The 15,792-nt window shown below is 43.7% G+C and overlaps 2 protein-coding genes across 2 annotated transcripts; one reads left to right on the top strand and one right to left on the bottom strand.

Annotated features, from left to right (window-relative positions):
* Positions 1–5,186: 5,186 nt before the first annotated feature.
* On the bottom strand, positions 5,187–7,304 carry LOC108099964 (transmembrane protein 209). The gene is made up of 5 exons (XM_017203651.1): positions 7,194–7,304; positions 6,834–7,138; positions 6,157–6,764; positions 5,773–6,102; positions 5,187–5,711 (listed from the first exon to the last, which is right to left on the bottom strand). Exons 1-5 carry the CDS (start codon positions 7,214–7,216, stop codon positions 5,349–5,351), a joined length of 1,629 nt encoding a protein of 542 aa, XP_017059140.1. The 5' UTR covers positions 7,217–7,304; the 3' UTR covers positions 5,187–5,348.
* Positions 7,305–7,943: 639 nt separating this feature from the next.
* On the top strand, positions 7,944–8,758 carry LOC108099708 (C-type lectin domain family 4 member K-like). Its single transcript, XM_017203330.2, has one exon. It carries the CDS (start codon positions 8,001–8,003, stop codon positions 8,700–8,702), a length of 702 nt encoding a protein of 233 aa, XP_017058819.1. The 5' UTR covers positions 7,944–8,000; the 3' UTR covers positions 8,703–8,758.
* The last annotated feature ends 7,034 nt before the right edge of the window (positions 8,759–15,792 follow it).

Below are 15,792 nucleotides of genomic sequence, written 5' to 3'. Positions count from 1 at the left end.
ACTGATTTAAAAATCTTCATTGATTCATTATTCATATCATGTAAACGCACTGATTTTTAATGTCCCGCCCGATTACTAATTCATTGCTGAGGGTCTTTAAAGAACAGCTAGATTTGCACAAGTGAAAGCCAAACAAATTCTGCTCGCCATCTTTGTATTCATATCGAGTATACGCACTGATTCCCGATTTAGGGCATGATTCGCAGACTGTTAAAAAAACATAAGCGGAGTCATTTGAAATATGCAAGGAAGAAACCAAAAAAAGGGGCAAGTGGAGCGGTATTCATCCTGACAGTCAGCCGAACACCTCACTCCTCCCCACAGCCCCTGAATAATTAAGATGTCTGTGGCAAGGCAGACCAGCACACTCGAGGGATAACCCACACCCACATGATGATCCGATTGAGCGGAGGGCGGAAGGGCCAAGAAAGCTGCAAATCGAACACGCAGGTTTACATGCGCCTAATCCCGTTGTCAGTCGGAAGGCCCAAGGCTTCCCCCTTCACCACCTTCACCTCTTGTGCCTTCTTCACCTTGCGTCGCAGTCCTGCAAGTCCTGCCGAAAGGCCTCAAGCATGTCAGTTATTTTGTTTACAAGAAAACATAAATCTCGGCTCCTGCGGCGGGTTGGAGTGTGTCTGTGTGCGGTCGAAAGGATTGCCAGCCGCTGCCGTGTGAAATGGAACATATCATCACATCCCCCACCCGCACATATGTGTGGCTGTTGGACGGGGTTACCGGGGCTCACCCGAAAAAAAAAGAAAAGAAAAAAAGAAACCAAAAGACCAAAAAAGGACCAGGGATGAGTGCCTTGGGTTTGGCTGGAGCCCGAAAGGGTGGCAAAAGCTTTGGTTTGCACGCGTCAACTGTAAAATCCTTTTGACATGCAGCCGGCTACTCTTTGGTCCGAAACTGGCCATAAAAAATGGGCTTTGGAAGCTGGGAATCCAATTATAAAGAATTTTAAACTATGTAGCGTGAACAGGACACTTAAAGCGGGCCAAAAGGGAAACCGAGCAAAAGCCAGGTTATTAGCGGATGTAGCCGTGTGTGCGACTGAGTGTGCGTGTGTGTGTGTGTGTGTGTGTGGTGGTGGTGGTGTATGTAGTGTGTGGGCAAGTTATTAAAAGGAAGCAAGTTCTGACAGCTCACAATCATTCAAGGGCTCACCCAGCTGAGCTCCTGCGACCCACTGTATAAAAATTGACGTGAAATTTATACGCCATTCCCGGGTTTTCGGGATGCCAGTTGAAGAAAAAATATAGCAACAATCCATAAAGTAAATGTAGCATTTAAACAAACAAACCGGGCGACATCGCAGTTAGATGGGGCGGGGGACAAGGGTGTGGGGAATCCGTAGAGGATCCCAGCCAGGACCAAGAGCCGGGAGCCGGGAGCTGGGAACCAGGAGCCAGGAGCCAGGAGCTGTGACAAAACACTGCAAGCCAAAACTGACAGTGACAACTGGCTGGAGTGACGGGGAAGCACAAGGAGCGGCGTTGATGATGTTGCCCCACTCCGAGGGGCAGGAAAAAATTGACATAAGCGGATATGTTACCCAGCGCCTTTCGTTCTTCTTTTTTTCGTTTTTTTTTTTTGTTCGCTTCGAAGGGGGCGGTGGATGCCCGGGTGGGCGTGGCATTGTCCCACATAGGCGGCGGCTGCATGAGCAGTGAGCAGATAAATTAATGCGATTTTTCATGTTGCATGCTTGAGTTTGATTTATGCAATTATATGTCTCTATATGGATGGCGTAGCATGTGTGTCCGACTGCGTGAGTGCGGGTGACAGACAACTTTTGTCAAATACGTCTAAAAGCAGTCATTTTTTATATTTGATATAGGGAGGGGATGCTGGGAACGTTTCCGGTTCGTTACCTACGCGCAATGAGAGCTTAAGGGAATAAGTTGCCCCATTGGGGATACCCTTCAATAAGTAGGGTTCACTTGCTCAGGGAAATTATTGAGGTACGTCAGTCGCCAGAACAAATACAATTAAATGTTTGAGAAATTAAATATTATTATATGAAAGGTATATTTTTAAGTTGTTTAGGAAATATATTCTCTGTAAATAGTGAAGATTCAAAACAATAATTGTGATTATTTATGAGCATATTTGACTAACAAAAAGGTTTAGTATTTGCTTTTATGTTCTTCTACCTTTTATCTTCTTCTTCTAATTAAAATGAATTCTAGCAAACAAATATTACAATCTGAAAACCTAAATGTTTTAATTAAATTTTTTAAATAAATAGCTCTTGGTAATGAATATAAGTTGATGAATTTAAATACTCTCAATTTCTGTATCTTATGCAACTTTTTAATGGCTCACAAGAAAAATATTATTTTTTTTTTTTGAAAATCTTTTGCTTTGTTACTTAGTTATTTTAGCCTTTCCAAATAGTGGACCAACCGCCGATGGAAGGGCAAAAACAATCGAGTCGGGAACACAGCCGGCTGGCCATGTTAATTTGTCATGATGCCACTTGCTTACTAGTTCTGCCTGTGGTCCACTCATCCGGCGGCCAGCCAGGAACACTCGAGCTGCATACGGAAATTACACAACAAATGGACTTTGGAAGCCGGCTCTTCTTCGTTTTTCTGGTATCAGCAGAACGACAACCTGAAATCTGGCCAAATCCGATTAAATGCAAATGGCCCCGCAGCCCTGAGGTGCACACATCCATAGCGCAGATTAGTTGCGTAAGTTATCAGCGGGGCAGGGAGAAGGGTTAGATGGGTCAGGTGGTACAGGTGGGTCAGGTGGCGCCAGATTTGAGTGGTTGCACTGCAGCAGTCGTCAGTCAGGCAAACACTGCAGCCATTCCCAGTGGCCGAGCGGTTATACGACTAATTAATATTTCAATGGCCGATCCGGTTGCATGTCTCTCTGCGAGACTTTAAAGCCCGGCCAAGTTGGAGCTGGAGTCTCGAGGCTCCTCTCCTGCTCCTACTGCTTCTCCTGCTGCCAAACGGCTGAATAGCTGAGCATGGAAACTCATTTCGGCCATTAACGGCGAGAGTCGGTAGTCGTGAGACGCCGTTTCAAAGGAAATGACAGCCATTTCCATTTTTAGCTGCGCTTGGGAAAGCCAGCAACTGGCGCGCCAGGAAGGTCTCTTTAAACTGGAACTACACAAATTGCTTGTTTAAAATATGCGCTAAAAAAGGCAGCCACCCAGCACCCAGCCAACGTCCTCGCATCCCCTTGTATTTGAACATTGTCGCAAGGCATCAGCATCAGGATTTTATGTAGCACGAACATGCGCCACCACCCCCGAACCAAAATCCAAAACCAAGCCAGACCAAACCAAGCCAAACCAAACCGAACAGAACCGAACCGAACTGAACAAAAAGGCCACTAGACGACGAGGAAAATAAAAACGCCACTTCCGTTTTATTTGCGCAAAATTAAATAAACCGAAATATGGCTGACCATATTGGCGCATAATGGGCAAAAATATTTTTTTCATTAATGTCCCATGCCCCGGCGGAGTAGATGGCAAAATAAATAAATAAGCGGAGCCAAAAAGGAAAGCCGAAAAGTAAAAGCTCCGCCTGCGACCGGCTTATTGTGTGTCAATATTTGGCTGACCAGGCTAAGTGAGTTCCTGGCCAACGGGCGGAGGTGGAATAATAAAATCATTTTAATAGTTTCGCCGCCTGCAGTTTGGCCGGGCTTTGCGGAGCTCAGTGAAATTAAAATACCGCGTCGTTAAAGGTGACTCCTTTTGCAATTTCAATGATGTCGTATAGTCGCCAAGCATTCAATTCAAATATGATTTGATTCATTAAAGGAACAACCATTGTTTTTCATGGTTCAGGATCTTTAACCCAAGCAAAAGGATTATTATATATTGTTAATAATATATAAACATGTTACACTTTAACAAAGCAAATCAACGTAAACTTAAACATTGACGATAAATTGAAAAAATCCAAACAAACTAAACAGTGTATTGGGTTTTCCCATCTTGCGGCGCTTTTCCTTTCATCAGCTGACAAGTGTTCCTCTTAGCCTGCTCTTGTTCGTCCTCGTCTGAAGGATAGTTAAGCCGCTTCAAAGCGATATTAGATGAAAATTTGTGTAAGCCGTAAAGAAAAAGCCCATTGAACGAGGGTGTGAGACGATTGCCAATCGAATTTAATGCGCATTTCTTTTTAAAGTGCCAGCAGCTGGGGCTTCTTTTGTCAACGGCGGGGTATTAGCACCCAAGCCCAGCCATCTCACCCATCCCAAGCATTACAACCACCCGTTTGGGAGCAAGCCAGCGAGCCGCACTAATCAACACAATTACGGAGCAGTCGAAGGAAAACTTTTCTAATTGGATATGAAGACGCGCACATGCGTTCCCTTAAAGGAATTTCACTCCATCAGCGGAGCGTCCAAATATTGTGACAAGAAAATGGCTCACGACAAGGCGCCAAGTTCCAACTCCGATTCCCATTTTAGGCATCGCAACTCCGCCGGCTGAAATGCTTTGACAAATTATTTTTAAGCCAATTTACAACTTGAGAAAAAGTATCAGGAAAACATATCACACCACACACAGGGAACAGGAGCAGGAGGCGTTAAGTTGGGTGGGTGTGGCTGGCTGGGTGCTTGTGTAGGTAAAGCAAATATAATGCGAGGGATAAAAGTGTAAAGTTGACAACCCAGGCACATTACTCACCCGAGGTGCCAGGCACCCAGCCATCCAGCCATCCAGCCAGCCAGCTATCCGGCCACATGGGAGCAGGGGTAGCATTAAAATAACCAGCCAACCGATTCCACGTCAAGCCAGGGCCCAGAATTGAACATGGCCAAGGGAAATGGCAATGGTAATGGTAATGCGGCCGGTCGAGAGCGCTTCCTCGAGGGCCTGTGTTTGCGACTCCTTCATTTCGCACTACTTGGAAGCGTTTTCTCAATGTCTCTCAGTCGACAGTGTCGGCGGAAACCATTAATTTTGTCACTTTCGGAAGTGTAAAGTGGCGCGCATGTGGGCGTCGCAGGCCGGGCCATTGACCAGCTCGCCAACTGGCTGGCCAATAGTGAGAATCATGGAGGGGCAATTAAAGTCGGGCACCTGTGTGCACCTGTCCGCGAGTTTATCTTGCCGTCTGACTTCCAAACAAGTTAATTGCACAGACCGCAGGCACATGACACTCGGTGACCGCGAAACCACAACAGTCGTGTTGGTCGTGTTGGCTTAATAATTACAAATGCATAATTTAATAGTTACGAATGATGGGGAATACCCGGGGGCACCAAACGATAGTCGAGTCGGGAAATGATGCTTAGAGATAACGAGTGATAAAGGGTAATATAAAGTCATAGCCAGTTGCACCAATTGTACGGTGGCCGGATCAGTCTTCGATGACGCACATTATGTTGATGCCGCTCTTGCCCAGATTAACGCACTCCAGCGCGGACTCCTGCTGCTGGCGCATGTAGATCAGGAACTGTATGATCACGTAGAACAGGTTGTTCCTGTCGTGCACGCAGTTGTGCAGCTCCTTGTCGCTAATGAAGTTGAACTTGGGGTTCAGCTGGTTGCTGGTGGTCAGAATAGCGCAGTGCGCCTTGTTGTGCACGGCATTCACCACGTCCTTGGTGGAGCGCTTCTCGTCGCGGATCAGGACGTAGCGGGAGTGGAAGGGTCGCCCACCGCCCTGCGGCAACGGCATCAGCTGGCTATCCAAGTACACGCAAAACAAGTGGAACAATATCTGCGGAATAAGGCTAGATGTTACGAGAACCACGATCGGTTTCCTAATGCAAAGCACTTACTGCTGCGTCGGTGGGCAAGTGCTCGCCCCACTCCTGGCCGTTGTGCGTCTTGCCCGAGTTCCAGCGGTAGTCGGCTATGCAGGAGCCCTGTGCCAGCTCCTTGATGCGCTGCACCAGGTACTCCTGGTTGCTAAAGGTGTCCAGGAAGGGCAGCAGCATGGGCAGCATGGGCGCGCAGGTCTGCACAAACTGCTGATTCTCGGCCGTCTTGCGCAGCCTCTCCAGACTCACAGCTCCGATCTTCAGATCGATAAGACCCCGCTGGCGAAACACATCGTCCACATAGTTGATCTCCTTGACCAAACGTTGCAGTATGGTGGTGGAAATCCACTGAAATGCATGAACTTTAGTATTTTTGAAAAGCAAGCTTTTGAGACTGCTTACGAATCGCAGGTTGGCCACGTATTGCGACAGTTTGTCCGTGGATATGCGCTTGATCACCTCCGAATTGCTGTCCCTGAACTGGAAGCCGCCGAACTCCTCAATGGAGGTGGGAGCATTCTCGGTGGAAGCGGCCGGCGCAGGTGACAACTGGTAGATGGTGGTCTTCAGCATGTAGGCCGCGTTGTTGCAGTAGTTCCAGAAGGAGTTGGCCGAGCCCATGTTCTGGACGTTGGGCGCCTCCGAGCTGTCCACCATGCTGCGCTCCCGCTCCGCCTGCTTCATCAGAGCGGGCAACTTGCGAATGTCGGTGATGAAGTCATCCCGGCGCACCTCTGCGTACGGGGACATGTAGGTGGACTCGTTGCTTAGGTTGCTGGCGTTCAGCGAGTTGTTCTGCACCATCGACGAGTTGTATGAGGCGTTCTGGTTCGCCTGCTGGGGAGTTCTTGTGGGACTGGGACTGCGGCGCATCGACTGCGAGCCCCAGCAAGAGTCCTCGAAGGACGAGTGCCAGTTGATGATGGGAATGTCGTCCTCTACGTCGGTATCGGGCTCGTAGTTGCGAGGCTTCTTCACCGCCCGGGTGGAGACTGTCCTAAAGGAGTTCTCTGAAGAATGCCAAAGCAGTTTATTATGGTTAGCTTCAATGTTATGCGGGGTTCTTGTAGTTTCCTCACCTTCCTGGCCATCCAGCAAGCACTTCTGGCTGTCCGTACCGATCACCTGGTCGCCGCCAAACCATAACCACAAATACTTGCCGAAACAGGCGAGGGCACTCAGCGCCATCAATGTGGTGATCGTGCATTCGGCGAGGAACCAGTAAGTCCGGTAAACCGACCGGCACGCCTGCCAGATGTCCAGCAGCAGCAGCGACACGAGCACCACATTTATGGAGCACCATTTGAGGTAATGTCGAGCCTGGGCGCCCCGCAACCGCAAGTCGAGGCTGCGCTGCACCACCGGATTTCTGCTGAGCGGCGAGCTGTGGAGTGGTTCGTGTTACTTATCGACAATTTAAATTAATTCTGCTGTCTCACCAGTTGCCCCTAGAGAAATTCATCGTCAGTAGCGAAGAGGCAATGCAAAACTTTGGGAAATGGCGAAAATGCCGGGAAATTGGCGCAATAGAAAAGTGTGGCAGTCGTTTGTTTTTTTTGGTATTTCGGGTCTTTTCCGCTGGAGGCGCTTTCGCCTTTTGCGTTAACAGAAACTTTTAACAGGATTTCTATCCGATGCACCCTCCACCTTAGCGAGCACACCAACCCAACCTATCTCAATTATTGAATTTAAAGAGCGGGACATTTAAATTTGAAAATCGAATTGAGTAATTACATATGTAAACAATATGGTATTTATTGACCCCGAATATCAATTATTAGTTATTAATAAGAAAGTCAAAGGTCCTGTAAGACCGTGATCTAAGATCCCTGCAGCCAAATACGCTTCACTAAACAAATTTGCATGCCCGGAATTACCATAATATAGAAAATGTTTCTAAATTTCTATTTCTTACATGTTTTTGTTTAATAAACAATAAGAACTTTTTTTAACCCCCAGTGTAGTTTTTCGAGCTTGTTTTAATTTGAGCTGTAAATGTTATTTTCCGAATAAACTTTTTTTCCACAAAAAATTCATACCTGTATTTATAGAACACTAACTTTGAGTGTTTTCAGGCTTAAAGCTCTTTTTTTTCTTTTTTTTCTAGGTGATTAACAATTTCTCAATAAGCTTTTGTTGATAACATCTATTAGTGTTATTCCAAAGGCTCATCGGACGTAAGCAACAAAACCCAGACTCAGTACTGTTCAAAGGTTCCTCAGTTTAACTGCTTATTCGGAATTAATATGTTGAAGGCATTCAAATTCTGCTTAGTCTTGTTCCTTTCGTGGAATTTTTACGGATCCTTGGCCGAGGACTCTTCTGTGTGTCTTTTGCACGACTCGCCAAACCAATGTGGAGCATTCTGCCTAGAGGCGCTGAAGCCGTTGCTCGATCATATCGCTTTTCAACAAAAGAAGCTGAATGAGACCCAAGCGAAGCTGGATCAGAGAGAGGCTTCCTGCGAGAATGCCATCTCTCATGAATTGCAGACAAAACTGGAGGCGATTGAAAATCAACGGTCAGCGATGCAGGAACTACTATCCAAAGTAAACAAGAAACTCATAAATACGCATCCGTACGTTCGGATTGGTTCGAGATTGATTTACGTCGAAAGCAAAAATCCTCGAAATTGGGAGCAAGCTGAAGCGTTCTGTCGTGGGATAAACGGTCACTTGATCACAATCCAGAACGACTCCGAGCTGAGCGCTCTGAATGAAAAGCTGAAGAGAAGCACTTCCTACTGGCTGGGAATCACTGACGTGGCCAAGGAGGGCGAGTTCGTGTCCGTGGCTTCCGGCAAGCCACCTGCCTTTCTCAAGTGGTTTAGCTCCCAACCCGATAACTATAACGGAAATCAGAACTGCGTGGTTTTAAATGACAGCAAAATGTGGGACAGTGACTGCAGCTACCTTAAACTTTTTGTTTGCGAGGCGACTTTTGATTAGAAGAAAATGTTTGGTTATAATAAACAGATTATTCAAAAATAAACATTAGAAGCGTACTAGTATTATTGAGAATTTATGGAAATCAACAAAATCCCTTAAATTAAAAACAAAAAACAAAAAATTTTATATCAGTTGTTTCTTTATTGGAAGTGAAAATAGACAGTTGAATTGCTTCCTACGATTCCTGTGTCAAGTTGATAACCCCGCCTGGGAAACCCATAGATTACGGAAGCCTTATCACCAATGAAAGCAGATTTTCCGTGAGTGTTAAGTTAAATTCACTTACAGTGTTTCAAAAGCGGTTGCCTTCGGCGGTCTAAGACTCCCGAAAACATGTTCATTTGTCCACTTAAATGATCATCCTCCTTGCATGCGATCCTTGGATCATCGGATCCTTGGCCACTGGCCAGGACATTGGGAGATCCGTGTGCAGAGAAGCAGCACTTGCGATTCCCAGAAACTCAACGAGACTCATTTTGACCGCCAACCATGCTGTGTGCTTGTGCCGGAGCTGAAAATAAATATGGATTAAGTTCGATTAAAATTCATAGTATACGGAAAAAGAGCATGTTGTGAAGGAGTTCAACCGCTGAAGGCAATCGCTTTAAAATCAATGTAAGAGGGTTTATCTCAAGAATTACGGGGAAACGACAGGTATTGGTGATAAGGCTTTAGCAATCTGTGGATGTGGGTAGCGGGGTTATCAACTTGACACAGGAATTGTAGAAAGTATGCGCAATTGTCTGTTTTCAGTTCCAATGAAGAAAATACTCTTAATTAATTTGTTGTTTTTTAAGTTTAAGGGTTTTCTTTGATTTCCATAAATTCTTAATATAACTAGTAAGCTTCTTATGTTTATTCTTGAATAATCTCTGTATTATAACCACACAATTTCTTCTAATCGAAATTCGCCTCGCAAACGAAATAATTCAACTGGCTGCATTCGTCGTCGTACATTTTGCCGTTGTAGATATCCACACAGTTCTGTTTATTGGGTTGGGAGTCTCCCCACTTGAGAAAGGGGACCTGGCTTGCCGGAAGCCACGGACACAAACTCGCCCTCCTTGGCCACGTGAGTTAAGCCCAACCAGTAGGAAGAGCCACTCTTCAGCTTTTCATTCAGAGCGCTCATCTCGGAGACGTTCTGGATTGTGATCAGGTGACCGTTTATCTCACGGCAGAACAATTCAGCATCCTCCCAATTTCGAGAATGTCTGCGTTCAACGTAAATCCATTTCGAGCCAATACGATCCAGGTACCGATTTACGGTTTTCTTGTTCACTTTGGATAGTAATTCCTGCATCTCTGACAGTTGCTGTTCAATCGCCTCCAGTTTTGTTTGCAGGTTGTCCATCTTAGATAGCTGACCCTCGATTCTGTCCAGCTTCTTCAATGCCTCACACTGGTTTTGCGGGTCGTGCAAAAGACACACCGAAGTGTCCTCGGCCAAGGAGCCCAGAGAATCCCACGAAAAGGACAAGACGAACCAGTAAGTGGTCAACTTCAACATATTGATTTCGAATAACTAGAGAATCACGCGAGTGTTTAAACAGAACTGATTCTGGATTTATTTACCTAAGTCCGATGAGCATTTGGAATATCGCTGATAGGTGTTATCAACAAAAGCTCATCGAAAACCCCAAAATCAGCTCTTAAAAATAAAACAATGAGAGCTTAAAGCCTGAAAACATTTATTGCTCTCATAAAATATGTTCTTCATAAGTATGTTTATAAATCTCTTGTTAAATTAAAGCAATTACAATATAAACAATCTGTCTTTTAAATATAGGGATTCACATCTTGTTATCTAAAAAAAACATTTTTTAAAAATTTAAATTTGGGTAAATGTAATATATTGTATTACTTCCTGATTAATAAATTTCCCGGATTTCCCTGTGCGCCTTCCCAGCTCGTCTTCTCCTCCTCCGCTTGCCCACCACTGGAGGTCCGACTCCGACTCCCACTCCGATCCCGGGAACGGGAACAGGAGCCAGCTGGAGCAGGAGGGCATTGCTGATCAGGGCGGCGGCCATGCCCGTGTCCTTGTAAAGGTCCTGGCTCGTAGTCATGCTCATTGGCGGAGCCGTAGTCGTCGGCTTGCATTCCAGTTAAGGCGGCGCAGGGCAAAAAGTAAATAGCTCTTTTTGGACAGATTCTATACGATCAGCGTGTACTCCGTATTGAGGACTCCAAGCAGGTGCCCATACTCAAGGATTGCCCGAACCAACGGTGTGAATAAAGTATTGGTAACAAAAGGATTCTTAAATTTATTCGACCATCGTTTAATAAATCCATGCATTCCCCTAGACTTATTAACTATTTTCAAAATATGAAGAGAGAATTTAAGTTTAGGGTCCAAGAGGACTCCAAGATCGTCAACAAGCATTATTCTTTCCCAGAATTTCCACTTAGCGAATAGGTGACGTTATGCAGATTGACCCGACAAAACGTCATCAGCTTGCACTTAGAGCTGTTTACATATAGTAAGTTATCGTGACATCAGTTTGTAAATTTCTTAGGTCTGATTGAAGGTTTAAATGACGCGAGTATTTATTATACTGCAGACACAGTTTTACATCGCCCACGTACATAAGAATTCGGGAATGCGGAATGACCAATGGAAGGTGGCTTCCTTGTGGTACACCAGAGGTAACTCTGCGGAGACTACTTAAGAAGTTTTTGAAAAGGACTCTTTGTGTCTGGTCACTGAGATAACTAAAGATCAGCTGGAAACCCTATCATGTCAAGTTTGCGTATCAATCGGAAGAGATTTACAGAGTCAAATGCTTTACAGAAGTCTGTTAAAATTAAGTCTGTGTGAAAATGATTTTGAAAGCCATTTATCACAATGGCGCGAGCTTTAAAAGATTTGTTGTAGTGGAGTTATTAATCATTTAAACAAGGGGAAACTGACAAGTTTGTAGGGATAGGGTAAACAGCTTGAGAAGGGGTTTACACGGTGCATTAGCACAGTATTTAAGAACACACCCAGGAATCCCGTCAGGACCTGGGGAGTAAACTGGTGTATTACGCTGGAGATCCAAAAGGACGTAACTTTCGTTTTCTGGTATGGCGTATAAATATTGCTCACTTGAATAAGACACTGTTGAGTAAGTCGTTAGCGGAACAAACGAGTTAAAATAAAGTTTGATAAGGGAATATAGTATTGTAATGGCATCTTCCATTTTATTGCAGGAGTAGAGATCGGACCAGTCATTGCTAGATATACGATGATAGTTAGCCCGGCGACTTTATAACTGAAAGGTGTCTTAAATAGTCTGTAGGATCGGACGAACGAGGTATGTAAGAGCTGGTAATAAAAATTAACCTGCCGGGGCAGACACATAATTTACACATAAAAATTTCAATTTGAAGTTCAAAGAATCTTCTGTCAAAACCTCTCCACCGCAATAAGGACGCCCCCTCCCCGTCTAGAGGGACCCTATGTATTGCCTATATATTGTGTACTTACCCGGAAAAACTTCGGAGCTAAAGATCTCCTACTTTAACCAGGTTTCTGTAAACACAATATCTTGGGATGCAAACGAAAAGTTATCGGAATACAATTTGGCTAGCTTGCTACGCAAACCTCTTGTGTTCTGATAGCTAATGAGGAGGTACATATGTGGTTAGTTTTTTGATGGAGGAGCTAAAGACGGCGTGGTTTGTTGAACAATTCTCGAAAACATAGAAAATTAATAAAAAAAATCAACATATCTTCGATGTTGTCCAGCCATTATTTATTTCCAATATTTCGATTTATTTGATGACTGCAAGGGTATATAAGGTTCGGCTTGCCAAAGCCAGATTCTTTTCTTGTCTTCTTTAATATTTACTACTTTTCAGACTTTTGTTCATATGACAGCTATATGATATAGTTGTCCGATTTTGATGAAATTTAATTTGAAATTCAAGAGTCATTAGAAAACTCTATATTCCAAAACTCATGATCATGCTCATAGAATTAAATACAATGTTATAATTTTTTACCATTTTATATATATACTAGCTGACCCGGCAAACGTTGTTTTGCCACCAGATGACTTTATAATTTCTGTACATTTACTCAGTTTTAGACTTACATATGTATGTATGTTTGTTATTAAAATTGCGTCTGGCATAAAATGAATCAAGGTTATTATAATCACAACGTGCATTTACGCGATTGGCAAGTGCGCTTCCGGAAGCCTCTCCGCCCATAAAGTAGATTTGTAAGAATTCATGTGGTTCATTTGGCATTGGCAGCAGTGAGCCCATTTTATGATAATTTTGAATGTAGAATTGTAATTTTGACGATTTGCATTAGTATTTCGAAATATTTCTGTTGCTCCGAACGATGTCATTTGAAAGCATGAATTAAATGTTCCAATTGACTTCAGGAACACGTTATTCATATATAAATGCTCGATGTACCTGTTGTCGTTGTTGGTCATTTGTTCTGCATCTATTGACTGTGAAACGGCGTGATTGTCGTTGTTCTAATCTTCTGACTTCATTGCGTTCTGCTCGTGTTTCTTCTGGCTCTTCTCTGACTTCATGGCGTTCAGTTCGTGTATCTTCTGGCTCTTCTTGATGCAATTGCGCTATTCTTTCGGATCTTCTATTTCGCATGTATCGAAATCTACTTGTATCATGGCTCAAATCTCCACTTAGCGTTTTCTTGGCATTGCTCACTGGACAAAACACTCTTAAATAGTATTCATGATTTTACTTAATGATGAATGATTTTTGGCGCAGTTTAAATTTATTTAAAATGCTATGGTAGCGTGTTTTTATATATGTATTTATATATTTTATATATGTTATATATTCTTTTTATCCTTCCTATGGCAGCTATATGATAGAGTTATCCGATTTTGATAATATTTAATCTGAAATTCAATAGTAGTTAAAAAACACCATCTGGAAGAAATCAAGTCGATCAGATGAAAAACAACGGCGTGAGAATATTTTATTTCATTCTCTCGTATTGGAGCTATCGGATATAATCGCCTGATCCGGCCCGTTTCGACTTATATACTGCGTGCAATAACTACACAACTTTTGGGAAAGTTTCAGCAGGATAGCTTCAAAACTGAGAGACTAGTTTACATGGAAACAGACAGAGGGACAGACGTAAGTGCGTATTTCTATTCAGATCGTGATCATGATCAAGAATATATATACCTTATGGGGTCTAAGGCGTCTTCACTTCGTGAAAATAGACAATTACATTGCTTCCTACGATTCATGCGTCATGATGATAACCCCGTCTGGGAAACCCATAGATTACGGAAGCCTTATCACCAGTGACTGCAGCTTTTCCGTGAGCGTTAAGTTAATTTTACTTACTTTGCTTTAAAAGCGGTTGCCTTCGGCGGCCATCCGTGGTCAGCCAGGGAGAAACCCTGAAGGCTGGCCTCGCGAACCTCGAGAAGTTGCTGGAGCAGAAGGAGGCTGCAGGCGACAGTGGATCGCATTGAAGGCCAGCTGGCAGGCGTAGCTGAAGCCCTGTCCAAGGCCATTAAAAACCTTCAGCACAGCAAGTTCGAGCGGATCGGGGACCGGCTGCTCTACGTGGGGAACAACAGTCGCTAGAAGTGGAGCCTGGCTGAGCAGACCTGCCTCCAGATGGGCGGTCACATTGAACTCTTTTATTTTTTTGCAAATTTGTAATATGTTTTATATAAATAAATAATCACATGAGCAAATCACTACTGCTAATTTTTATGTTTTAAATATGAATTAAGTTTGATTAAAAATCATAGCATACGGAAAAATAGCATGTTATGAAAGATTCTTCAACCGCTGAAGGCAATAGCTCAATATCTCAAGAATTACGGGGAAGCGGCAGGTATTGGTGATAAGGCTTTAGCAATCTGTGGATGTGGGTAGCGGGGTTATCAACTTGACCCAGGAATTGTAGAAAGTATGTGTAATGTGTAATATTTGTTGTTTTTTAAGTTTAAGGGATTTCGTTGGTTTCCATAAAATCTTAATATAACTAGAACGCTTTGTATGTTTATTCCTGGATAATCTTTTTATTATAACCACACAACTTCTTTTAATCAAAAGTCGCCTCGCAAATGAAAAGATAAGCTATACTGCAGTCCTCGTCGTACATTACGCCGTTATAGATAACCACGCAGTTTTCATTTCCTTTCCAGTTATCGGGCTGGGAGTGTCGCCAATTGAGAAAGGGAGCTGGCTTCCCGGAAGCCACGGACACAAACTCGCCCTCCTTGGCCACGTCAGTGATCCCCAGCCAGTAGGAAGTGCTTCCCCCAGCTTTTCACTCAGATCGCTCAGCTCGGAGTCGTTCTGGATTGTGATCAGGTGACCGTTTATCCCACGGCAGAACGCTTCAGCTTGCTCCCAATTACGATAACGTTTGCTTTCGATGTAAATCCATTTCGAGCCGATCCGATCGTACAAATGCGTATTTATGGAATTCTTGTTCACTTTGGATAGTAATTCCTGCATCGCTGACAGTTGATTTTCAATCGCCTCCAGTTTTGTCTGCAATGCATGAGAGATAGCATTCTCGCAGGAAGCCTCCTTCTGATCCCATAAGTTCTCCAGCTTAGATAGCTGACCCTCGATTCTGTCCAGCTTCTCCTTATGAAAAGTTATATGATCGCTCATCGGCCTAAGTGCCTGCAGGCAGAATGCTCCACATTGGTTTGGCTGGTCGTGCAAGAGACACACAGATGTGTCCTTGGCCAAGGATCCGTAGAAATTCCACGAAAGGAACAAGACTAACCAGTAAATGATCAACTTCACCATATTGATTCCGAATAACTAGAGAATCACGCGAGTGTTTAAACAGAACTGATTCTGGATTTATTTACCTAAGTCCGATGAGCATTAGCAATAAGACTGATAGGTGTTATCAACAAAAGCTCATCCAAAAATCCACCATCAGTTCATAAAAATAGAACGATGAGAGCTTAAAGCCTGAAAACACTCATTGTATTCATAAAACATGTTCTTCAAAAGTGTGTTTGTATATCTCGTTAAATTAAAGCTATTGAATATAGTTTTTTACATCTTGTAACCTAACCAAAAATCTAATAAAAACTTAAGTTTGGGTAAATGTAATATATTGTAT

Source organism: Drosophila ficusphila, unplaced genomic scaffold, assembly GCF_018152265.1.
Source record: "Drosophila ficusphila isolate 14025-0441.05 unplaced genomic scaffold, ASM1815226v1 contig_106, whole genome shotgun sequence".
NCBI classification, from domain to species: Eukaryota; Metazoa; Arthropoda; class Insecta; order Diptera; family Drosophilidae; genus Drosophila; species Drosophila ficusphila.
This window is presented reverse-complemented; position numbering and strand designations above follow the sequence as displayed.